This window comes from Equus caballus, chromosome 1 (assembly GCF_041296265.1).
Source record: "Equus caballus isolate H_3958 breed thoroughbred chromosome 1, TB-T2T, whole genome shotgun sequence".
NCBI lineage: Eukaryota > Metazoa > Chordata > Mammalia > Perissodactyla > Equidae > Equus > Equus caballus.
In genome coordinates this window covers 118,762,331-118,787,783 of record NC_091684.1, presented here as the reverse complement: position 1 = coordinate 118,787,783, position 25,453 = coordinate 118,762,331, and the positions used below count along the sequence as shown (strand labels likewise).

The following is a 25,453-nucleotide window of genomic DNA, read 5'->3' as shown; positions in this document are numbered from 1 at the left end:
AGCACTACCACTCAGTAGCTGAACAACAACACTGCCCTGGCCCAGAGAGCGCTCTACCTGGGTGGACAGGATCACCTTGGGTTTATCCAAGTTCTCTTAGAAACCGCACTCACAACACTGGCTGCACAGCAGATTAGTCACTTTTACCCCAAGCTCCCTTGTTTCTAGTTTCTTCTCATTTTCTACTGCTGTCCATCCAATCTCTCATCAAATCTATGGGCAAACACCCATGCTGTAACAGGTGGTTCATATTGTTTACTACTTGTTTAGAGTTATGGAAGTGTTACAACCAAATTCTGAAATTTATACAACTCTTTAAGTGGTTAGTAAACAATACTATTACAGACGCTACTATATTTCATAATTATGTACTATATATAACATGAATGCTATAGGATTTATGCTCAAGGAAGAGTTCAGTATTTGTGAAACTGTTCAATCACTCATAAACAAAGAAGAATAGGTTACTATCAGGCAGTAACATACTGGAAAATCAAATCTTGAATGAAGACTGGGGGATCCTTAGGCTTACAAACGTATTGCTTTCTATTGCATGAATTCTTGGCTTTCTCATTTTATACCATTCAAATAAAGGAATTGATATTATGTTTAAAAAAAAAAGATCCAAAACAAATTTGAGAAAACACAGGAAAAAAATAGCAGTAAACTTACATATTGCATCTTCTTAAACAAAAACTGGCACTAAAGTACTTCTTCATGAATGTACAACAGAGCAGTACTTAACAGCTTCAAAAAGCAGTTCTCAGCTGCACATGATGTGTAAAGGAAATAACAAGTATACAGCCTAAAACAGACAACACTGACACAGTCCAAGATACAAACGACATGCAGAGACATCCTTAACACAACTATCATTTGGAGACTAAGTCAAGAAGGGAAGCACCATGACCCTCTAACCCTTTCCTAAATGACATTTTTGATAACTCAGTAGCTCCAGTTAGGCTGCTCTTTTGCCCTGGTCCACATATACCTACATACAAGAAAGAACAAAGGAAAACATTCCTCTTTACTAGAAAGAGATATAATTATCAGACACTAAATCTAGTGTTACGCTAAAACAAAATTTAGATGAATTAAAATATGGCCATGTCTCAAAGTATTAGCATGTCTTTCCAATGTTATTGTACCTTGCTAACAGTTTCAAGGGGGAAGAATAACCATTTGAACCATTTAAAATTAAATAGTCTACTCGTGCTTGTTTTACTTGACATACAAAAAGAATCACATTTATGTGGAAGCCAAAGATTAAGACAGCTTTTTAAAATATAAACAGTAGTAACAAGAATATACAGAATTATGTAATTTCCAAAATGTTGAAAATGAATTTTCATGCCAAAATACTAAGAAAATGCCAGTGATTATGGGTTATCTAAACAAAATGGAGTAACTCAAAGTATACAGTTAGAGCAGAAGGAAAAAGTAAAATACTTTAAAAGCTAGTTTATGGTTTCCATTCTCTAATTACAATAAATCTTTCAAAATTTAATACACAAAAGAGAATAGAGAAACAAAGTTAAATGCTTACAAGGATGGGTCAAGTTACATTAAAACATAGAAATGAGTATCAAAACATGATTTTAAAAAAATCAAAAGGTAAAATCATGTTTGGAGTATAGGAATATAGCTAGTTTTAAAGCATTTCAACTAAATTACTTAAAAAAAAACCAACAACAAAAAAGCTTGACTTCTTTCTGATAGTTCAGAAATCCTTAAAGAAGGGGAGAAGCACTTCCATTTTTCACCCCAAAGAGTAAAAGAGAGCCACTGCTGTCATTCTACCACCATTATCCTCCAATTACCAAAGTTTTTAGCATATATAGCACCTTCAAATAAGCACAGGCAGCTCAAAATTCCACTCTGCCCTAAGTAGCACCTCTCTAAATATCAATCGCTTCCAGCAATTCAAACAACCAAAACAACCTCAAATTGGAATGGGTTTTCCACTTCCATTTCTACATTAAAGTCCATCTATCACAAATTTAAGTAGAGTTATGACGGGTGAGAAGTAGGAAGAATGAAGTGTTCAGCCAGGAAGGACCCTAGCTGGGTGGCCTTGCCCAGGCTGCCAAAGTGCACACGCTGGGGAGCCCTGCCCCCATGTGGCCGCTGAACTGCTGCAGAGCCAGCCAACGGCTCTGGGGCCCAGGGGAGAAGATTCAGGTGTAAAATAACCACACTAAACGCCCACCTCCGGCTGTTGAAAGAATCAGGATAAAGTCTGCTAAGCAGAAACTATCCCTTTCCCAAGCTCAGTGTCCTGGACAACGGGAATAAACAAGAAATAACTGCTGGAGGACGGAAACCACGGCTCCATCTGCGTGCGCCTTACTGAAGTTCTCTTACATGGTCTGAGAGAATGAGGACATTCAAGTTCTGAGATGATGCTGGGGCCCAATTTAAACGACCTCTTTCCTGGTCACAACCATATTTTGCAATGTTTCACTACATATGACCTTTTAGTTAATGTCAAAGTTGTACATCAAGGGTCACGTGTGACGTTCTTTGGCACTGGGGCAAACGGGGCATCTTGGCACTTTGGGTTTTTGGTATTCCCTCTCTGCCGGGTACCGCATTCTGTGGCCTGGGACCCTCCCCTCCTGCCCCTAGCTACCTGGGGTCTCTCCTGGAATGCTTCAGTCCTCTCTTCCCAAGGCAGAGCCTACAGCAGCCAAGCTCTAGCCGCCAGCAGCCATTTCCTAAGCCTATACTGTACCCCCTTAACGTCGGGGCAGGCTCTCAGCGCCTATGAAGGTGAAAGCTAGCTCCACTACAGAGCTCTGGAAACGGACTGTTGTCCAAGCCCATTAGTGACTCTCAGAGGGGGACTTCCAGGACACACAGAATGTGAGGGATTTCCAGAACAAACAGACCACAAAGATATTCTGGGGAAGACTGGGTCTCGTGACAACACCCAAATCAGGCCCTGAGGAACGAGCCTTCCTATAAGCTATGAAGTCTAACTGAAAAGAAATTAACCGTAACATTTCATCCCCCCCATTTGCCATAGGAGAGAAAACAACAGAGCACTGAGGAACTGAAAGGATTCCCTTCCTTCTGGTTTATTTTCTCTGGCCACCTTCAGCCAGCATAAAGTACTGGTGCTCTCGCTGTGTGTGGCCCTCACTCCTCCTCTCCACCAGGTGCACAGACAGTCCTCAATAAACCTTAGCCACTACAAAATGGGGGACTTCCCTGAAAAAGAAAATGTTACAGAGAAAGAAAACAACACATTCTGAAACTTCTGTTTTTCATTCTAATGCACAATAGTCACATAATGACCAGATGAGTTAAAATGCTTTCACTTAGACTAGAGGAACAGATGATACATGTTTCAAAGACAAATACAACCAATTTTCTCCAAATACTTGAAATTATATGTGTGTGTGTGTGCACGCAGACACAGACATACTACATTATTATGTTCCCCACAGATTATTTATTCTGTTCAATAACAAATGTGGCAATCAGACAATTCAGCTCACTGAGTGAAAAGTAGTGAAATAATATAAGATCATCTCTGACAAGCAGATGTATTTTTAGATAAAAAAGTATTCCCATAAATTTACTTACTCAGCACACATAAAAATACTCTATCTTTATATCTCTATATTTTCAACCTCCTCCAGACTGCCTGCCCACACCACTGCCCTTGGTTAACGTCACCAACCACCTCCAAATGTCACCCCCGAGCCCTGCCCTGGCCCTGGTGACCACCATCAGCACAGCACCAGGAGGGTGAGTCACACTGTAGTGTGCCCTGTTCATATATTTAGGGGGGACTACTGTAACTGTCATAAATGTGATTTAACTGTCAGAGTCCATGACATCAACTCTGTAAATTTTGAAGTAGTGACGGTTCTTTTTGTCCCGTGATTGTATGAAAAAATTACATTATTCCTCCTCTCAAGATAAAAAATAAAGGAAAAGAGGAGCCGGCCCAGCGGCAGTGGTTAGGTTCACACCTTCTGATTCTCGGTGGCCCAGGGTTCACTAGTTCGGATCCCGGGTGGGAACATGGCACTGCTTGGCATGCCATGCTGTGGTAGGCGTCCCACACATAAATAGAGGAATATGGGCACAGATGTTAGCTCAGGGCCAGGTTTCCTCAGGAAAAAGAGGAGGATTGGCAGCAGTTAGTTCAGGGCTAATCTTCCTCAAAAAAAAAAAATAAAAATAAAGGAAAAGATAAACTCTAGTTTAATGATCTCTAACCACTGGCAGGTCCAAGCTGCCTTTGCAGTCCCCCAACTATGTGAGGCGAGGCCACACGATTCTGTGGACCACTCTCTCCCTTCTTGAAACTTCCCTCCTCAGCTTCTTTAACAACTATCCATGAACTTGCTCCTCTACTTCTGACTGCCCTTGAACTGGGAGTGTTCCCTGGTTCTAGCATAAGGCCTCTCGGTTCAGAAAACCATCCTAGTGGGAGAATTCTTTTATTCATATGAAATGGTGTGTGTCCCCTCACCCTCACCCTCTGGTATAACAGATAAAAGTAGAGCTACTCCAGCTAGAAGAGAGGATGGAGGCTCAAGACCTGCCTGCTGGCCTCTTCCATACCAGCCAGCTCAGCCTGCGGCATTCTGCATACTCCAGGGTTCGGAACAAACTTTAGTTTCCTTCAGCACTCCTGGTAGTTCTCAGTTCCATTCCCTACTCTGCTGCCTCAACCCAATGACTTCCTCCCCACTTTTTCCCCCAATAAAGTCACAGGCACCCTTCCAGATTAAGTTCAAGGGTCACCTTCTTTACAACTCTTTTCGGTACCAGGCAGAGATGAGCACTCCATGTTCCCCCAGGTACCTCGTACTGCCTCTACCACTGCACACAGCGCAATGTGTTTGTTGACATTTCTGCCTGCTCTACTAGATTGCGACCACTTTAAAGACAGACAAGATGATGATGATGGTGGTGACAGTGGTGTGTATGTGAGAGAGAGAGATGGGGGAGAGGGCTCCCAGCTGAAACTAAAATGAGGCCTGGACATGTCTTGGCTGTGAGGCTGGTGCCTTGATCTGTGCGAAGAGAAGGGAGGCTGTGCGGAGGGTAGTGATTGGAGAAATGAGGAGGAAAACAGCTGCTAGTCTCCAACCCAGCCAACAAGAATGGAATCTAACCCCAGAAAGAGAGACGGTCAGGCAAAACCAAGGAAGTGCTTTCATGACAGACTATGAAACATGAGTTAAGCCAGAATACCAAAAGCTTCATATTCTCTTCTTTGAAATAATATTTTCTATATTCTTTTCATTAAGACCCAAATTTCAAAAGGCCTATATTTTCTAGTCAGTTCTCATAAATAAAATCCTGCCTAAAATCAGAGCCAACAAAATTCCCAATTACCAGTTGCTAGTGAAAAGAAACCAAAGAGATAAGAGATGTCAGCATAGCTCCAGGATGGAGACAAAATTCTGAGCTGCAAAACCAATTCAAAAGCCTGTTGGATAAAGATGGAGGCTGATAATACTCTCACAAGAATGGAGTACTTGTAGCTATTGTGTTTTTAACCACCTAAAAAAACCAAGAGTACTGGGGCCGGCCCTGTGGCCAAGTGGTTAAGTTCACATGCTCCACTTCAGTGGCCTGGGGTCCACCGGTTTGGATCCTGGGTGCGGACCTACACACCGCTCATCAAACCGTGCTGTGGTGGCATCCCACATAGGAGAGCTAGAATAACCTACAACTAGGATATACAACTACATACTGGGGCTTTGGAGGAGGGGAAGAAAGAGGAAGATTGGCAACAGATGCTAGCGCAGGGCCAAGCTTCCTCACCAAAACAAAAAAGCGTACATAAAAAAAAAAACAAGAGAGCTTGCAAGGCTGTATGTAAGAGTCTCTTAGAATTGTGAATCTGGACATTCACAGTTTAATGAAGAAAGTAACCATGAAGGGTAAAATATCTCCTAATTTGTTGTCAACTGGCAAACTGCATTCAGAGTGGCTGGCCTCTAGATCTCCTAAAGTTATATAAATAGCTGGATCCCTTTGTTCTGTAGAAGAGCCTCAAAACTCTCTACATGACTCCTCTCACTTTGGAAAATGAATGAGGGTGATAATTCTGGCAGATTCCTGTACCCTACAGCAATGCATGTTCTCAGGGAGGGTTGGGAAGGGGCCACAGCACACTCCAGTGTCTAGTTCACTGACACCCAGGCCAGCGACGAGGCCAGATGCTCAGTGAACTGAGAGCAGGAGAGGTAGGGCTTTAGTGTCTGCCAAGAACGCAGGACCTGAATCTGATCATGAGGAAACAGTGGACCACCCCAGGCTGACAATTCTTTAAAACTGTCAAGGTGGAGGCATGACACCTAAAAGCAATGCATGTTCCTGGATGGGATCCTGCACCAGAAAGGAAGGAGAGACTGTTGGGACAGAAGTGAGATTTGGATGGGATCTGTGGATTGGACAGTACTGTCATGTCAATGATGATTTCCTGACTTGGGAAACCACTTATATAGTGGTTAAGTGGAAAAAACCCTTATTTGGGGGAACTAAACTCTGCAAAGTTTAGGGAGTGTGGGACATCATATCTATAGTTTGTTCTGAAGTGGTTCAGGAAAGACTAATGATAATGGGTGTATACACATACACACATATACATATACAGAGAGGGAAAGAGGGTGATAAAGCAAATGCTGTAAAATGTTACCAGTTGGGAAATTTGGGAGACTGGGGTTATGGGAGTTCTTTGTATTGTTCTTACAACTTTAAGTTTGAAAATATTTCAAAACGATGTTTTGTAATTCTCCCTATCGGTCACTCTAGTATTCTTTTTTTTTTTTCAATCTTCTCCTTTCCTTACATCTGACAAAGCCTACCAGCCAAAGACCAAAACACAGCTCTAGTCAAATAAAGTTAGGTCTATTACCTTGCTGCAGCAAGCCAGAAAGCTTTCCATGGGGAGCTATGGGGCATCTTAAGGGTGGCAGGGGAGGAAGAAAAGAGGCAGGGAGGTAAGGGTATTTATAGGACCCGGGGAGGGGGCAAGAGTTAGTCATCCAATGGTCTTGGCAAAGACTGGTCAGAATTTGGAAATTAGGGAGTTAGTGAACAGTCCGTGGTTTTATCTTTAAAACACAGGAATAAGGAGTTACTGTTGGACCAGTTTGTCTCTAGTCTTATCTTGGAGCATATGGGTCCGTACAACTGGTGTTAAAGAATTTGAACATAGTCTGTGATGGGCGACACAGAGTGGTCCAGCACAGATTATCTATTCTGCAAATGAGGATACATTTTGCAAATCGTGGTTTCTGTTGCCATTTTCAGTGGCCCTCTCACAGCCTAGTTGCCAGCCAGGTCATTTATTCACTTAATCAAGTCTCTTCATTCACTCAACTGACAAAAAGAAATGGCAAGCAATAGGATATATTGGAGTATATGAGGAAGCCACCTGGTGTAAACCTAATTCAGCCTGACTTTGTTTTTACAAAAGGGCCTGACATGGTTGTTGAGCATACATTGTATATCTGCTTTAAACATTTCCTATGGCAAGAACAAATGCCCTTAAGATAAAGGTGCAACTTCCCCCACATTGGCATTTCCTTAAGGATAAGAATCTCTCCCTAGACTAGGAACTGATTGCTGCACTCACCTGTGACCACCCAGCTTGAGACAACAGACCTGCCACCCTGCTGTGTCCACCAAGACAGCAGACCTACTACCTGCTGTGTCCATCAATCGCTGTGCCAACAGAGCAGTCTCCTAATTACTGTAAAAGGGACATTTCAATCATAGTAAAACATGCTGTTTGAGGGTATATTACCACTCTGTGCACCCCACTTCTTTGATGCCCTTCCTTCCTTGGGGGAGGAAGACCCCAGGCCATGGTCCTCATATTTTGGCTCAGAATAAACTCACCTGAATTTTCATTTATAGATTGGTCATGGATTATTTGCATCAACACAACAAATACATATATTGAGCTCTACTAAGTCCTCAACATTATGCTAGGTATTACGAAACTATCCAGTTTCGGGACACATAATCTGTCTTTGAAATTGGGGAGCAATATATAGACATAAATTATAATGTAAGAGATCCTGGAAGACCATACTGTAAAAACAAAGACTTCCTGGAATGAGAGAAAACTTGGGGAACCATTTGTTTTAGATAGACAAGTTTCACAGAGTTAAGTGGAAATACCACTTCAGGCACAAAACCTTTTGGTGTTTTAACCATCTGGCTGCATTTTTTCCCCTAAAATGTATTACATACTTTCCTGCCTTCTTAAACTGAACACAATTTGGTGATACATTATGCAAATTTTAGTTGAGTAAATCTAAATCATGCAACATAAAATATTGATAAAGTCTCACTTCATACACAAATCTGAAATTATGCAAATACCCCCAAATTAAGAATAAGCATTGAGAATCACACAATTTCAAACCAGCAGGCTGAATGAATTGTAACCTAAGTATATACCACAGTGAACTATAAACTGTGAACTACAATCAGATCATTTTATCTGGAAAACAGAAATAAGCCACTATACTTTGTGAGTCTTATGGGAAAATGAGTCTCACAACTATAAGAATTTTGAATTATGCAGAGGTCTCAGAAACATACTTCTTTCATAAAATGCCATGATAATTATAATTTAATTTTTACTGCAGCATTAATTTTCTGGTCTGTACAACGGTTTCAAGATCTGCTGGGATATGCTGGTGGACCTTGCTAGTTATCTACAAAGCGTCCATTTCCTCCTCTTTCCTTACCAGCAGAATCCCATTTTTACGCCTAGCGGCCCTGTGCTACCCAAACTCTCAATTTTTCATCCTCCCTTAGTATAGGAGACAGCAATATGACAGTTCTTGTCAATGACATGTAGGAAAACGTCCCCAGGGAGGGCATCTCCTCTGAAATAAAAGGGCAAAGCATCACTAGGAGAAATCTGCCCCTTTGCCCCTTTTGTCTAGCAGGAAATACAAGATGTGAGGGCAGACCTCCAGCAGCCACCTAGAGCCCACAGAAGACTAGCATGACAGGTCTACAAAATGAGAGCAGCCTAGAAAGGTGGAGAAAGTTGGGTCTCTGAAGAACATGGGTCTCTGAGCTGAACCAACCCTTGACTGCCTACCCGTAGACTCATATGAGAAAAACTCCTAGTAGTTAATTTTAAATTACCATAATTCAATTAACCAAAGGCATTCCTAACAGATATTTGAGAACTATCTGCTCCCACTCTAAACAGTCGTATTTTTACATTATTATAGCTGTTATTTATGAATTTTCAGACATTTCCTTTGGTCAGAGAACCCAGCTAAGCAAATCCAAGCACGGCATTCACCAGGGAAGAATCTGGTCCAAGCAAAGGCCCAACAAGATGGAAAAGAGAAGCGCGAAAGGTTTCCCTTCTGGGGAAGGGTTTCCATGCCTGTAAGAGAGAGCCACAGAAAGAGACTCTCTTCTTTCCTATCTTTTCCACATGGATGTGAGGCCCAGAACTGCTTCACTCATCATGTTAAAAGCCTACTGGTGAAGTCTATGCAGAAAGGACAGTAGACCCAAGATTCCCAAGAAAATGGTACTGGACCCACCAGATTCAATTAGCCCTAAAGATCACCCTACCTCTAGACTTCTAGTGACGTGACCTGATAAATGTCCCTAATATTTAGGCCACTTTGAGTCAGTGTTTTATTACATGTAATCAGGAGCATTCTACTGCCTCAAAACCTGAAAGACCTGGCCACTTTGAGAACAGAAGCTGCCGTAATCATTTCCTCCACCTCTACCATCACTACCACCACCACCTCTACCTCTACCACGTCCACCATCACTACCTCCACCATTACCACCTCCACCTCCATCATCACTACCACTATCACTACCAGCACCTCTACTTCTACTCCCACCATCACCACCACCTCCACCACCATCACCACCACTTCCATCATCATCACCACCTCCACCACCACCTCCACTCCCACAATCACCACTACCTCACCCTCACCAATACCACCAATACTACCATCATCATCACCATCTTCACCTTCACCTCCACCTCCACCACCACCTTAACCTCGACCACCACCACCATCACCAATACCACTACCTCCACCACCACCTCTACTATTTCCACTAGCACCACCACACCTACTTTGGCTATTCAAAAAATTTCCCCCTTATTTCTTAGTGCTCAGACATGTTCCCTATAAGAAAAGTCAATAGACAGAGTAAGTTGGTAACTTTACCTGACTATTTATCAAATGAGTTACATAACTCTCTGTTCTCTTGCTTCTTGATCTCCACTATTTTAACATTTAATGGTCTCTCAGCTTTTTTCTATTCAGCTGCCACAGTTAACGAAGCAGTCAGTCAACCAACAATCAACCAACAAATATTTAATGAGCATAAAATTTTTCAGGCTTAGCATTTTGGGCAATACAAAAGACGTGCTCCCTGACTTTGAGGAGGTGAAGTACATGGTACAATCAGGGAATAAAACATGCACTAAGAGTTGGGGGCACAGTGAGGAGATCTGCTGGTGGCCTTAGGGCCAGCACCTACAACGACTCAGAGATATGTAAAAGTGAACAGAAACATGCCCAAGTCACTAGAGCTCAGGGTGAGAAGAGCAGCTATGGACCCAAAGCAAAAGGAGGCCCACAGTGTTCAGTGATGTTTCTTCTAGGCCCTCATACCGGTGAGATGGGTGGTGGTGATCAGAGTGGGAGCGACAAAGGGTAGAAGTGGCTGGCCCCCTCCCACTGAACTGGGAACTGGGAAGCAGGATAAGGTGGTGTTCAGCGTCCCTTCATATGTTCTCCCTTCACCGTTTTCTCACCTGTTAGTGCCCAGCTCCCTATTCACCAGTGAGGCACCCAAGTTAGCTCAAGAAGAAAGCAAACTTGGCATATGTTCAAAATCAAAGGGATATTTAGTTTTAAAACAGGTCTCTGGGGTCTCCTAGCATCCTGCAGATCTCATAGTAGGAGGTCTTGAGGGGAAGAGGAAGAAGGAGAAAATTTCCATCACTGATATCTTCATATGGTTAAATATATTTTCTATAAGCCTATACGGAATCTCCTCTTGACCAGGAGAAAAAAGTTTCTTTCAAATGCGAAAAACTGCTGATCATTAAAAAACCAGAGAACTATTTATTCAGGCAGCAGTGAAATGTGACTTATTTGCCCAAAGTTGTATGCAAATGTAACCCTCCAACTAATATCTTATCATCACATATTCTCCCTCTCGTGACAAAAACTCCTCTAAAGGTTTGGAAACATATCATTTTTGCCTAACAGTTCTCAGTGATGACTGAATCCTTTTTCACCCAAGGCTAAGGGAACACAGCCATAAATCATTTAATTGGTTCACTGTTTCTATCTATCACGCGTAAATCTTTTTGCAGCATTTTTCTGTTGGCAGAAAGAGAAAACTAGGATTCTAGGTTTACACCAACAAAGCAGGAAATAAATGACAAGTTTATGTTAATCAAGAGAAGTTGTAAAATTTCAAGCAATCTGTTGAATTTTTAAATTGTCACTTAAAATTGACTATACACTTAGAATCTGAGAGGGAGGAAGGGCCAGAAGTGAAAATGTAACCTGATCACTCTAAAAAGGCAACGATACCAGAGTGAAATGGAATAGCTATGAATGGAACCATCATTAACTAAAGACAAATGGTTGCTTTTCTTCTTCATATTGATTATCAATATATCACTCCATTATCCCAAGGGAAAAAAAGAATTTGTCACATGGTTTATATAGCATTTTACCCATTAACGTGTTGAAGAAAGGCTCAGGTTTTCTAAGCAAAACACATCTTCATAACAGACTTGTCCATTTGGCCCTGCCTAAGAAAATTTTACCACGTATCTCTGGGAGACTGTCTGAAGGACCTGGAGATTGGATGGATTCCAGCCTCCCTCCATATAGCAGGATATCAATCAATTATGCTGTAGGGTTTTACAAAATGAACTGGAAAGCCCATCCCATTTAATCCCCACAGAGAAAGCTGCAATAATCACCTCTCCCCAGGAGTGAAACGGCATCAATCTGACACCTGGGACCAAAGCCAATAGTCTCAGCTGGAACCTGAGGCTTCTCAGCCAGAAACTGAGACTCTGAAACCATAGCAAGTGGACCTCTTGCTCTACTTGCAATGTTTTTCCAAAAGCAATAAAAATTGTATTTTTTCTTAGGCAAAGTTAAGAGTAAAACGTAAAAATTAAAATATAAATGTCATTCTGTTGGTTATGCATAATTCGATACATGCGTGTGAGAGGAGATTATGAACTAAGTCTAAGTCTTCCTATTTTAAGGCTTTCTATTTACTCTGGCAGCCAAAGGAAGCCATACATTTAATAAAAATTTTCACAAATTTTAAAAACAGTATAATATGACAAATTTTTCAGTCTTTTTGAACTAGAAGAACATTTATGAAAAGATATCTATGGTGGCTAAGCTACTTCCTACAGGGAATAAAGCTTATGTCTTCCCATATAATTGGGAGTCATTACAGACCCTTTACTAAGGATCTTCCTTTAGACTTTGTGGCTAAGGTTTTAAAATTTGGTTCTCCACAATTACATTACAAAGTCAACTACATTAGAGAACCAAATCTGAACCCCTTTTACCTCCCATGAATCCCTTTTCTAATCTTCCTTTTTTGAAAAAAAAAGTGTAGCACTTCCTTCTTTTAAAAAAGAAGATCAAATTTTAAAAGTGGAGGGAAAAAATTCATTTTTAGCCCCATGCCAAAGATGCTATATGCCCCTATGTATTTTGGATATCATAGTATTACCAATTCTGGTAGAAAGTGGGAGTAGCCAAGCTGGTAGGCTCTTCTTCTTTGTACTTTTTTGTTTAGAAAATCAGTTTACTACTTTTCTAAAAATGGAATGAAGATGCTCGTTGTAAAAATTTCTAACAATCTAAAAACATTCAAAGAATAAACTAAATATAAATTGCCGCCCCACCAATCATGACTGCAAAAAACTGAGAAAGAAAATAAACTCAAATTGCAAAAAAACCAAATTGATCACAATAATTACATTTTATTAATACATCCCCATTACTGACAGACAGGTGAAATGTCAGTACACGAAAGTCCATGGCCTTTCAACACAGTCTTCAGCAAGCAGAACACCAAGATCACAAACAACATGGTCCACAAAGCAGAGTAAACCGTTACACCAAGAAAACACAGCCGCTCCCTGGAACTGACCTTCCATAAACCTCATCTTTACCTCTCTTCTAACCTCAAAGTCAAATGTCTTCCCTCCAGAGATGCTAAAACATTTCACTTCTGAGATAAACTCAAACAGGAAAGATCATCAAAAAAGAAAGAAATTAATTACAGAGATGTTAACTGCACCTCGGTAGTGTTATTTTTTTTCCTGTTTGGACTGTATAGTAACTTCAGCCAGATCAACTCTCTCATAGAATAAGGCAGGGAATAAACTATCAATAATTTTCAAACATATTTATCATAATAAAAAGATAACTCTATCTGTCAACTTTTCCTCACAGTTGAAATAATCTATTTCTATTTCCAGGAAATTTAAGGCAACATTACATGAAGTAAAGCTTTTTTTCCTGTCATAGTCTAGAGAAATTTTAACCTCTTCCCAACTACAATGATTCTGTTTAAGCAAATAAACATATTTTATAACATGCCAAAATAATTAGTTATCTGATAATGCTTCAGTAATGACAATGATTAACATCATATAAAAGAACCTGATAAAATTTCAATTTCCATTTTTATATTCCAATAAATAATTCAAATTTGTTTCTCAATTAATTCAATGTTTCACTTTTGAAAAGCAATTCACTTTATTTTAAACCATACTTATATTTTCTTTAGTCACTTTAATTGTTAGGTCTACTTAGCGAGAATGTACTGTCTTTTTACTCCTTTTGTCAGTTATTGCTTAAATATCTTCTGAGAAGTCCTTAAATATCTTCTTAAGTCCTGTGTCATAAAATACAGTCAAGCACACTTTTAAGTAAAATAACTGAGTAAAATTATTTTAGTAAAAATAATTATAGTTGTGCGTCGCTTAATGGCAAGGATACGTTCTGAGAAATGCATTGTTAGGCAATTTTGTCACTGTGTGAACATCACAGAAGGTACTTAAACAAACCTAAATGGTATAGCCCACTACACACCTAGGCTATATGGCACTAATCTTATGGGACCACCGCTGTAGATACAGTCAGTTATTGACTAAAACATCATTATATAGCGCATGACGGTACGAAAATTTTTAAAAAGTAAAAAAAGAGAGTATCCACATCTACTGAACTTTCGTTTTCATCAATTATAGGTAAAAGATACAGACGTTGTATCCTCAAAAAAGATAGGATTTAGTTTCATACTTTGTTATGACTTTTTGAAGCAACAATGGTCAAGAGTACTTCTATAATTCAGAATTTTTCAGAGCTCAAAGCAGAGAAATGAACATATCTGGTCTAGTAAGCATCATAAATATCTGCTAATTTGCCAATGAATCCTACAACACATAAATGTGACTACAGGTACACCTCGTTTCATTGCGCTTTGCAGATACTGCATTTTTTACAAGACCTTCCACCAGCGAAAAGATATGACTCATTGAAGGCTCAGATGACGGTCAGCAATTTTGGCAATACAGTCTTGCTTTTTTTTTTTTTTGAGGAAAATTAGCCCTGAGCTAACATCCACCGCCAATCCTCCTCTTTTTGCTGAGGAAGATCAGCCCTGAGCAAACGTCTGTGCCCATCTTCCTCCACTTTATATGTGGGATGCCTGCCACAGCATGGCTTGATAAGCAGTGTGTAGGTCCACACCCAGGATCTGAACCAGCGAATGCCAGGCTGCTGAAGCGGAATGTACGAACTTAACTGCCATGCCACCAGGCTGGCCAGCAATAAAGCATTTTTTAATTAAGGCTTGTACTTTGCTCTTTTAGACAGAATGCTCTTGCACACTTAACAGACTACAGTATAGCATAAACATAACTTTTATATGCACTGGGAAACCAAAAAATTTGTGTGACTCGCTTTATTGCGATATTTGCTTTATTGCAGTGATGTGGAATGAACCCGCAATATCTCTGAAGTATGCCTGTAAAACTTTCTTACAGTAAAGAAAATTCTAGCATTTCCTTTATGGAACTGTAGTATCTTTTATAGACTTGGACAATACAATTAACAGGAAAGGACAGTGGGGCGGAAAGCACAGTGTTCCTCCAAAAACATGCATGAATTTACCACATACCCATATGAAAACCTGTCACCTGGTCTGGAAAAGAAATAAGAGCACTAATGTTAATCACTTAGAATGAAAAGAAAGCACCATCATTAATGAATTAGGATCCATCCTAATAATTTCAGAGTAACTATTTGCTGGTCTTACCAGGATGTTGGGTGGAGTTCATCAAATACTTAGGTCTTTACTTCCACTGACACGTGGATTTGTGATTTTTCTAAGAAATTTACACTAACACTCCACTGAACTTAACTCAACTTTTGTTGCAGAGTTCAGGAAGCATTTCTTTATTTTGGTCTCTGAATCAGAATGTCATTATGAACCATTTATTATAAACATATCATATGGATACCAGTTAAGAAAGTATTCTCGCTGGTAACCTGCTGGATAAACCAGTTTTTACTAAAAAATGATCACCACAAAATAAGCCTGTTGCATTTTAATAAAAATTTTTAAGAAATGAAATCAAATTGTTCATATTCTTTGAAAAATTAGAGAAGTAGCGAACAGTCCACTTACAGTGAGTTCACAGAAATCGATGCTATCAAGGCTTTTGCTTCTGTGCAGTCTACCTTTAATTCGCCTTAAAGAAGGTTTTCCTTGGCTGACACTAGAAGTAGCACCATTAGGATTTTCAGAAGATGGCGTTACCCTGCAAGAAGGGGAAAAATTTCTTAAAAGACACGTTTACAGGTGAACATATTTCTCAAGTATGAGGTAAGCATTTACTTGAAGATAGCTTTGGAAATGTCACACTCCTCCTTAACCAAAAAGCTAAGAACCACAGTGGAGCTACACCCTATCAGATACACTTTCTAAATATTTCTTAGCTTCTTGTTTGTTTAGAAATCTTTCTTGACAGGGATCAAATACTCCAACACTAAGATTCACTAAAAGTCAACTCCGTAACCATCAAAGCAGCAACTGCGACTATGCTGAAGTTTCTTAGGTACATCTGAGACATCTACTTCCCTCTAGGCATTTATTAAATGCTCAGCCTGGCGCCTGGCACATCCAGTACAAATCAGGTACTACCGTGCACAACCACAGATACTATGCAGGATGTTCTTGTTAAGCATGAAAACAACTTTTAAAAGTTTAAGCATGACAGTCAACACTTAATTCAGCACTACTATGGAACCAAGAAAGTACCGATAAGAAGAAACGGCAAGTAATCTAAGCCATCTACAGAATGCACATTGGGATACATGTTCATACATATAAATGCACACTCAAGACTGTCAGGGGTTCTCTTATCTCTGTGCCACTACTGGTGGCAGCCTTAGGACAAGGTGCCCTGGGAACCTGGGGGGAATGCTCAGTGGATTATTGTCTTAGAGATGATAAAAATTACAAAATAAGAAGACTGATTTGTAAGTGTGGTTTATGAAAATTAGTTTCCTTATTTTATGATCAGATCTCCTAGTTATAACATATTCCATGTTCACTTATTTATCAACCTTCATGACCTACTTAATTTTTATATTTAAAATGTTGTCTGAAAGGGATAAAATACGTCTCTCATTGTTGAAAAGAACACACAGTATGAACTATTAACAAAATAAATCTGATTTATATGAGAAGAAGCTAGGAGTAAATATCATAAAACAGACTAGTTTAGGTATAGCCACAGTTTAAAACAAAAGCACTATATCCATATAGTTAGAGTATTTGAAGAGTATAAAAAGATGGAAAAATGAGAAGTCAAAGCCTTCCTCTTACCCTTCATCCCAAATCCCACCCCTTTTCCTAAGGACAATCACGATAAACAATTCTTCGTATAACCTCTCAGACAAATGCTCATGCTTATCTTTATATGTGTTAATGGCCTTTTGAAATTTTTTAGTAACATGACTAAATTGTCCATATTGTCCCGCACCTTAATTTTTTTCACTGAATAACATATCTTGAAGTCCTGCTCATAATAACCCATCCAGATCTATTTCATTCCTTTTAACTGCTAAACAGTATTTCATAGTATAGGTGTACCAGAATTTATTCAATCACTCCCTTACTGATAGGCATTTAGTTTAGTTTTCAAATGTTTACTATCAACCATAAAGCAACGAACATCTCTGACAACATCTTTGGGTACAAACACAGTGTTTACTTAGGAAAGGTTCCTGGAAGCAAAACACAGGCTCAGAGGTTTCCAGATGCTGCCAGGTACTGCCTTTCAGAAAGGCTTTACTAATTTACATTTCTATCAACAATATATAAGAATGCCCATTGGGGGGGGGGAGGGTCCTTAAATATAAGGTCAATTTTATCATTTTATTCTTTATAAATCCACTTCTCTATGTCCTTCATCATATTTGTCTTGCTGAATTGCTAGTTTCTATGAAAAAGACATGAACATGAATATGGATTTGTCAAATGATCTTTGCATATTATTAGTTTCTTCCTTTATATATTTGAAATTTATTAGATGTCAATGTTTATAACTCATATCTTCTTAGGGATTTAACCTTTTATCAAATGAAAGGTCTCTGTGCCAATTAAAGATTTTACCTTAAATGCTATTTTGTCTGATAATTTCGCCACTCACATTTTTATATTAACCTTTTTCTGGCTTGTATTTTTTATGCTTGTATTTTCAACCTTTCCAAGTGTCTGTTTCTCTCTTCTTCTGGTTGTACTTTTAACTCTTGGTAAACAGCACGTAGCTGGACGTTATTTTTTACCCAAATCTCAGCACCAGTATCCTTTGAAAGGAACTTAAATCATTTAAATGCATTGTGTTTACTGATATCTTTAGGTTTATTCCTGCCATCTTGTTTCATGGTTTGTGTTTTTTAAATTTAAATGCTCTCTTCTTTTTTTTCTGCCTTTTTAGTATGATTGAGTTTTCTTTGTCCCCACTCACCCTTGGACATTTCCCCCTTCCAATGAGTAGTCTGAAAGTTACACATCTTATTAGGCCAACTCTAACTCTAGCTAACTACCTACCTACACACACACACACACATATTTATACACACACACACACATAAATATGTACACATACCATATATATTTAAACTCCTATTTTTCTATCAACACCTTGGGTTCATTGGTATTCTTACCTCCTCCCACACAAGAAATGACATTCACACATCTTCATTTCCCTTCTTTCCTAGCATCACCACATCCATACCAAAAGTCTTTCCCTGCCCTCCTCCTTGGAAATAGTTTTAAGGTCTCCTAACTTCGTCTATATACTTCTGATCCCTTTGTACTTTCATGATTCTTTAGCTTACTCCTCTAGATCACTAATTTGCTTTTCAATTTTGTCAATTCAACCATTCCCTTTTATTTCAATGGGCACATTTTAAATTTCTAAACTGTCTACTTTTTTTATTAATACAATATTCTTTGCATCTTTCTGAAAAATCACATTAATTCAATACTTTTCTATTTTCTCAGAGATTAGTTCTCCTTTTTGTTGAATATGGTAATTCTCTTAACACTGGCTTTCTCTGGTGATTTTTAATGTCTACGTATATTTGTATTAGAGAACATGTGTTTCCCCACTGTAATGTTTACTATGGCAACTGGCAGAGATGGCACATGCTGCTGGGAGGTTTGTGAGGTAACTTCTCTTCTGGGTCAGGGGGCTCAGTAGCTATCTCAGGTACGGCCCTTCTCTCTGGCCCCAGTGCCCATATTCACTGGTGTAGTAAGTGAGAAAGCAACACTGCTGTTCCCTACTTGTCACAAAATAGTGAGGATGAGGAAGGTCAGCCAACCTAGTGTATCAAATCTGATTAATTCCCCAAGCGTCCTCTGCTTCTTCCATCCCTTACAAGCTATCCACCCTTCCCTTTGCAGGAACTTTCTCCTGAACATTTTCTGGACAATGATTTCTGCAAGGTTTTTCTCTCAGTAGTTCTATCCCTATCTACTAAATGCATTTCAGAAAGCTTTTAAAATCTATATATTTTGTTATTTCATTGGATTTCCAATGCATCCACCTTTCAAGTCACCTCTGAGAGTAAAATTTTGATGATGCTACTTTCATTATCCTCAATACAAAAAGCAGCACCTTGTACAGTTTTGTTCTCTTCTCTGCAGGGTAAAAACTTCCACAAAAGTAATGAAGAACTTCATTCAAGAAAAGAGGGCACATGGGAAATTAAAATAGAATTGTGAAACAGTGTACAAGTCTTAAATTCTCTTTATTTCCTCTCACTTTATCTTGATAGTGCTGGTTATATGTGGTGTGATCGTACTACAAGAAATTAATACAAATGTAAAATACTTTTCTTTACAAAGAAATTTTTCTTAAATTTTCTCTCATCTGACTTAGAAAGACATCACTCTTTTCCTTTTTTCCAAACTTAAAAGCCTAAAACATAAAGTCTGCAGTAAGAATTTATATCCACCAAATTTTAAAAATTTATCAGCCAAGAAATTTATCAGACTTAACTCAATGTAATACTAAATCTAGTGACAAAGTAAAACATAAAAAGATGATCCTAAATGTAACTAGAAGAATGGACCCTCCTCCTCCCTACCAGGATCATAATAAAAACATTTAATAACCAGGAGAGCTGAACTGGTATATACCAGGTGAACAGCAAGTCTGTACCAACCCTGCTCACAGACTCAGCAGGAGGATGGTGCCTTGTCTAAGAACTGAACCGGGCCCCTACGGAGTAATTTCAGTAACTTTAAAGCTTTGACCAGGTCTTCGTGAAACTAAGAGGTCAACTGTCAAAAAGAACAGGGCTCAGTAATGATCCCCTTTCTTTGATGGAGGATAAAGAAAAGGAATAGGCACAGATCCAGATAATAACGTAGAATGTTAACTCATGTCTAAGTAGAAAGAATCTTAAGGTATAGAAGAATTTAAGAAGTCACTTCTCTATTGTATTATTACTGTTTCTGAGAATTAATGCTAGTCCTGGGGTGGGGATATGTGTTCAAATAGTTTTTGCCAGACACTCACAAGAATACAGAGGCATATCTACAACTCAAGTGAGAAGAGCTGTACTACTTGGGTACAGAAAGTCCACCAAGGACACCTCTTCCTGATGTGGAGTACAAGTTAACCCCAAGCTACCACTCTCCCCCAACCTGATGATCTGTTTCTGAACTGAATAACTCAGACTTTGAGAATTATTCCCCAAATATCTAGGAGAATGGCCCTTGATGACAGGGAAATAAAGTTAAGAACTGAGGTATAAGAATCTTGGATATTTTTCCTTGAACTCAGGGTAAATCAATATTTAGCTTACAGTGAAGTTTTTATTTTCCTAATTCTTAATTCCATTGAATCATCCCTAGGGGGCAATTGGGGAGAAAATTTCTGCCTCTCTCCACTCCCTTCATAACTCATCTAACAGGACCATGTTTTTTCTTGTGGGCAAGGCCGATGTGCTGGAAAGGCAGAAACCCAGGGCTCACCCCCTCACTCTGTTGTAACGCAGGAGCTTTGGCTTACATCCATTTCTGACCGCAGTTCCCTGAGGACAAACAACACCCAAGCTCATCTATTCATCCACTTCTAATTTCCACTGAAAAAGAATTCAATGATAAAGAATTAGGCAAAACAATCAAGCTGGTAAAAACAAAGCAGTTATACAAAAACAAAACTATCAACAAGAGTAACACCTAATAATCCTTCTACAAGATATTAATTTTAAAATATCAGCAACTGACAGCCACAACCAACTTAAGATAACACTAATGAGTGATAGCCGAGCATCCCTCCCCAAACTAGGAGAATTCAAACAACAGTGTAAGAATAGGAACCTCAAGATGCTAAGTACAGCACGGCAGGTGACTTTAGACGGATACCGAATCCTTCTGAAGGAAACTTCAGTAAAAGATAGTAAAAGCCTAACTTCCATTTCTAAGTATCAGGCTTCAGAAACCTTAACAGATCACTTAATGGGTTAATATTAAATGGCCCTTACTTGTACATATAAATAATAAATAATAATGTGTGTAATTGCCTATAATTTTCCCATTAAGGAAACCAACTAAGTACCTGGATTTTAGAGCCATTTCTGTCTCATCAGGGGGACCTCTGTGATCCATGAGTGGGCCATGGATGACTCTCCGAAAAACAACATTCTGTAAGTCATTTCCTAGTCATTTTGTACCTGTTTTCAGTTCTCCCTTTCTAGACCGTCATATCCCTGCTCAAACATGCTTTTAACACCAACAACTGGCATAAAACCTGATGTGTGATTCCAGGTAAGCCAATGACCTCATTTGTAAAACTGGGGAAATACAGCATCTACCTCACAAGGGTGCTCTAGGTTAAATGAGAGGATGCTTGGAAAGCACATATACAGGTCCTGACAGGTACTAAGTTCAATAAACGACAGCTCTTATTGATTTCAGAATCTGATTACTGGATGACTACTTAAATGAATGAATTGATACTCACGGCCTTCAATAATTACTGTATCAAATAACCAGGAGAAATATAGTTAGAAACATGAAGAAAATGAAATGACACTCCTTTTCCCCCTAAGATCAGTATAAACACTCCTAAAAGCACTCAGTGCAAAAATGAACTCTTGACAACAATAAAATTATTATGAAAATATTCTTCACATTTCACATAAAATAGAGAGGAGTAACCATTATTTGGGCCTCAAAACACTCAACAGCAAGGATTTGGCCCTGGTGCCTGCAGCAGGTTGAAGGATGCCCCTCCTCCCCACACTTCCGAACGTCAGGAACCTGTGGATGCGACTCTATTTTTAAAAACGATCCTTGCACAGGTGCACAAATCAATGGAATAGAATTGAAAGCCCAGAAACAAAACCACACATCTATGGACAGCTAATCTTCAACAAAGGAGCTGAGGGCATACAATGGAGAAAAGAAAGTCTCTTCAACGAATGATGCTGGGAAAACTGGACAGCCACATGTAAAAGAAGGAAAATTGACCATTCTTTTTCACCATTCACAAAAATAAACTCAAAATGGATCAAAGACCTAAAGACAAGACCTGAAACCATAAGGCTTCTAAAAGAAAATATAGGCAGTACATTTTCTGATATCAGTATTAAAAGGATCTTTAGGGACAACATGTCTTCTCAGACAAGGGAAACAATAGAAAGAATAAACAAATGGGACTTCATCAAACTAAAGATCTTCTTCAAGGCAAGGGAAAACAGGATTGAAACAAAAAAACAACCCACCAATTGGGAAAAAAACATTTGCAAGTCATATATATGACAAAGGGTTAATCTCCATACTATGGAAAGAACTCACACAACTCAACAACAAAAAATCAAACAACCCGATCAAAAAATGGGCAGGGGACATGAACAGACATTTCTCCAAAGAAGATATACAGATGGCCAATAGGCACATGAAAAGATGCTCATCATCACTAATCATCAGGGAAATGCAAATCAAAACTACACTAAGATATCACCTTATACCGGTTAGAATGGCAAAAATAACCAAAACAAAAAATAACAAAAACGTTGGAGAAGTTGTGGAGAAAAAGGAACCCTCATACACTGCTGGTGGGAATGCAAACTGGTGCAGCCACTACAGAAAACAGTATGGAGATTTCTCAAAAAATTAAAAATAGAAATACCATATGACCCAGCCATCCTACTACTGGATATCTATCCAAAGAACTTGAAATCAGCAATTTCAAAAGTCCCATGCACTCCTATGTTCACTGTAGCATTATTTACAATAGCCAAGTCATGGAACCAACCTAAGTGCCCATCAACTGATGACTGCATAAAGAAGATACGGCATATATATATACCATGGAATACTACTCAGCCATAAAAAAGGATAAAATTGCCCCATTCACAACAACATGGATGGACCTTGAGGGCATTAAGTGAAATAAGCCAGACAGAGAAAGACAATCTCTGTATGACTCCACTCATATGTGGAAGTTAAACATGTAGACAAAGAGAACAGATTAGTGGTTACCAGGGGAAAGGGGGGGTCGGGGGGGGGCACAAAGGGTGAAGTGGTGCACCTATAACATGACTGATAAACAATAATGTGCCACTGAAATTTCACAAGGTTGTAAACTATCATAATCTCAATAAAAAGTTAAAAAAAAAGGGTCCTTGCAGATGTAATTAAGTTAAGGACCTCAAGACAAGATCATCTTTATCCAGTGACAAGTCTCCTTATGAGACAGAAGAAGAGACGACACACACAGAGAAGGCCACGTGAAGAAGTAGAGAGAGAGTGAAGTGATATGGCCACAAGAACGTCTGGAGCCACCAGAAGCTGGCAGAGGCAAGGAAGGATTCTCCCCTAGAGCTTTCAAGGGAGCATGGCCCTGCCGACAACTTAATGTCAGACTTCTGGCCTCCAGAACGGCGAGAGAATACATTTCTGTTGTTTTCAGCCACCAAGTTTGTGGTAATCTGTTACGGCAGCTCTAGGAAATACAGTGCCCTACTGGCAACTACAGGAGGCCCCCAAAGGCAGGCAGCAGGCTGCACAAACTCATGCCTAGCTCAGGCAGAGGTAAGAGGCCTTAGTTTCAGGTTCTTAAACAGCAATGATGCAGAACCAAACACTGCACACATTCCTACATCCTAAATTTCTTGACGAAGGAGAAGGCAAGGAGAAGACGGTTCCTGCAGGCTCCACTGATGCGGGTCTGGATGTCTGTCTGCTTTTGTTTCCACCTAAATTGGTCTGCAAACACAATACTCCTTAAAGGATTTGCAGAGCCAATCAGAAAGACAAAGATATTGTGCAATGGAAAGCTGACAAGCACAAAAAGCCAAACTAGATAGAAGAGTGGAGCGAAAGCACTGGATCATTCAACCCTACCTGTGACTTACACTGGCATAAGCTTTACAGGAATGCTGTCTTTCCACAAAAACTGCAATACTTTAAAGAGAGAGAAACACAGAGAGTGTATACATTTTCCTAAACATCTTCATATAAATCTTACATATATGCCACAACCCATCATCATAGTACACCCTCACATCTTGTAAATGGGCATAAGCTGGTGCATTCCAAGGTCTGACATCCACTGCTGACAGACATCTGTTATTGGTTCCCACCCACCACTCTGGAGTCAGAACCCACATCCTCATATCTTCCAGCCATACAATGGTGACTTTCGTCTCAAATTCTCCACGTGCGGTTGCTACGACACTGATGAAATGAAATGTTATCTAGAAAATAAATTCCAGAAGACATAAGAGATAGATTAATCAGGCAGCACGATATTCTCCAACTTAAAAAAAAGGATTATACATCTAAGTTTAAAAGTACCACCCACTCTAGAGTTTTTGTAGAGTATGCTCCTTGCTTTCCCACTGTAGCAACTAGATGAACATTTGCAAGTTCACTTAACATTGAGTGGAAATTCTGAAATGCTTGTTTAAGATTGTGGAAAAGTTCAACAAAATCCCCCCTGCCCTTTCCAGGCCGTCTCTTAGTAAGACAGTTGTTAACCCTGACCCCGGTTCACTGCTGCCTCAAATGTGACTCTCTAGAGTAAAAAAGTCACCTGGATTTTACTTCCTTGTGTTCTCTCTTCACCAACTCTGTACTGGGGAATGTATTTTCAGAAGCAGTACTCCAATGATGAAAAAGAATAAACCTAGTTTCCTGGCTTTATGACCAATTACTACTAATATTCATGCCTAACAGCTCCTTGAACATTATTCCCACATCTTCGTTTTAAAATTTAACATCAATAAAATTTCCTTTCCCAGCTACGCATTATAGAGAATTCATTTATTCTACATACACCTTTTGAGACTTAGTTTGTACCAGATACCAGCTGCAGAGGATTTAGTAATGAACTAAACAGACAAAAGCCCTGGCCCCATGCAACTTACATTCTAGTGGGGGCAGAGGCAATAAATGTGAAAATTAAGTAAACTATGTAGTGGGTCAGACATTGACAAGTGCTCAGGAGAAAAGCATAGCGGGGGCAGGTGAGACTGTTGGTGCTGATCTCTTTTTATTTTCCCTGTACGCCATCAATCTGAAAAGTCATCTTCAAATGTTACTGCTTCTTGCTTCATTAGTCACATATTCTTCACATATGTGCAAAATCTACTTCCACGGACATTTCTTAATTCAGTTACTGCCAACTTTTACCAGTCTAGTCTTTGATGTGTTGTCAGTTGCTGTTGATCAAGTTAAGACCTTCTGCAGAATAAATTTCTCTTTTTTTAAACAAATGGGGGGGATGGTAAGGAGGAAGACACTACTATTTACTAAGTACCTATTATTCGGCCACGCGTAGTGGCAGGCACTTCCCACTCATTCTCTC

The 25,453-nt window shown here is 39.4% G+C and overlaps 1 protein-coding gene across 12 annotated transcripts in view; it reads right to left on the bottom strand.

Moving 5' to 3' along the window:
- TJP1 (tight junction protein 1) overlaps window positions 1-25,453 on the bottom strand; it is a 236,068-nt gene that overhangs the window by 209,170 nt on the left and 1,445 nt on the right. For 9 of the 12 annotated variants that reach the window (XM_023651557.2, XM_023651558.2, XM_023651560.2 and 6 more), the window contains exon 2: window positions 15,742-15,874. The exons of the other annotated variants lie outside the window; for them this stretch is intronic. In XM_023651557.2, coding sequence (XP_023507325.2) covers window positions 15,742-15,874 — 133 coding nt within the window. The remainder of the gene's footprint in view (window positions 1-15,741; window positions 15,875-25,453) is intronic. 12 annotated transcript variants of the gene reach the window in all.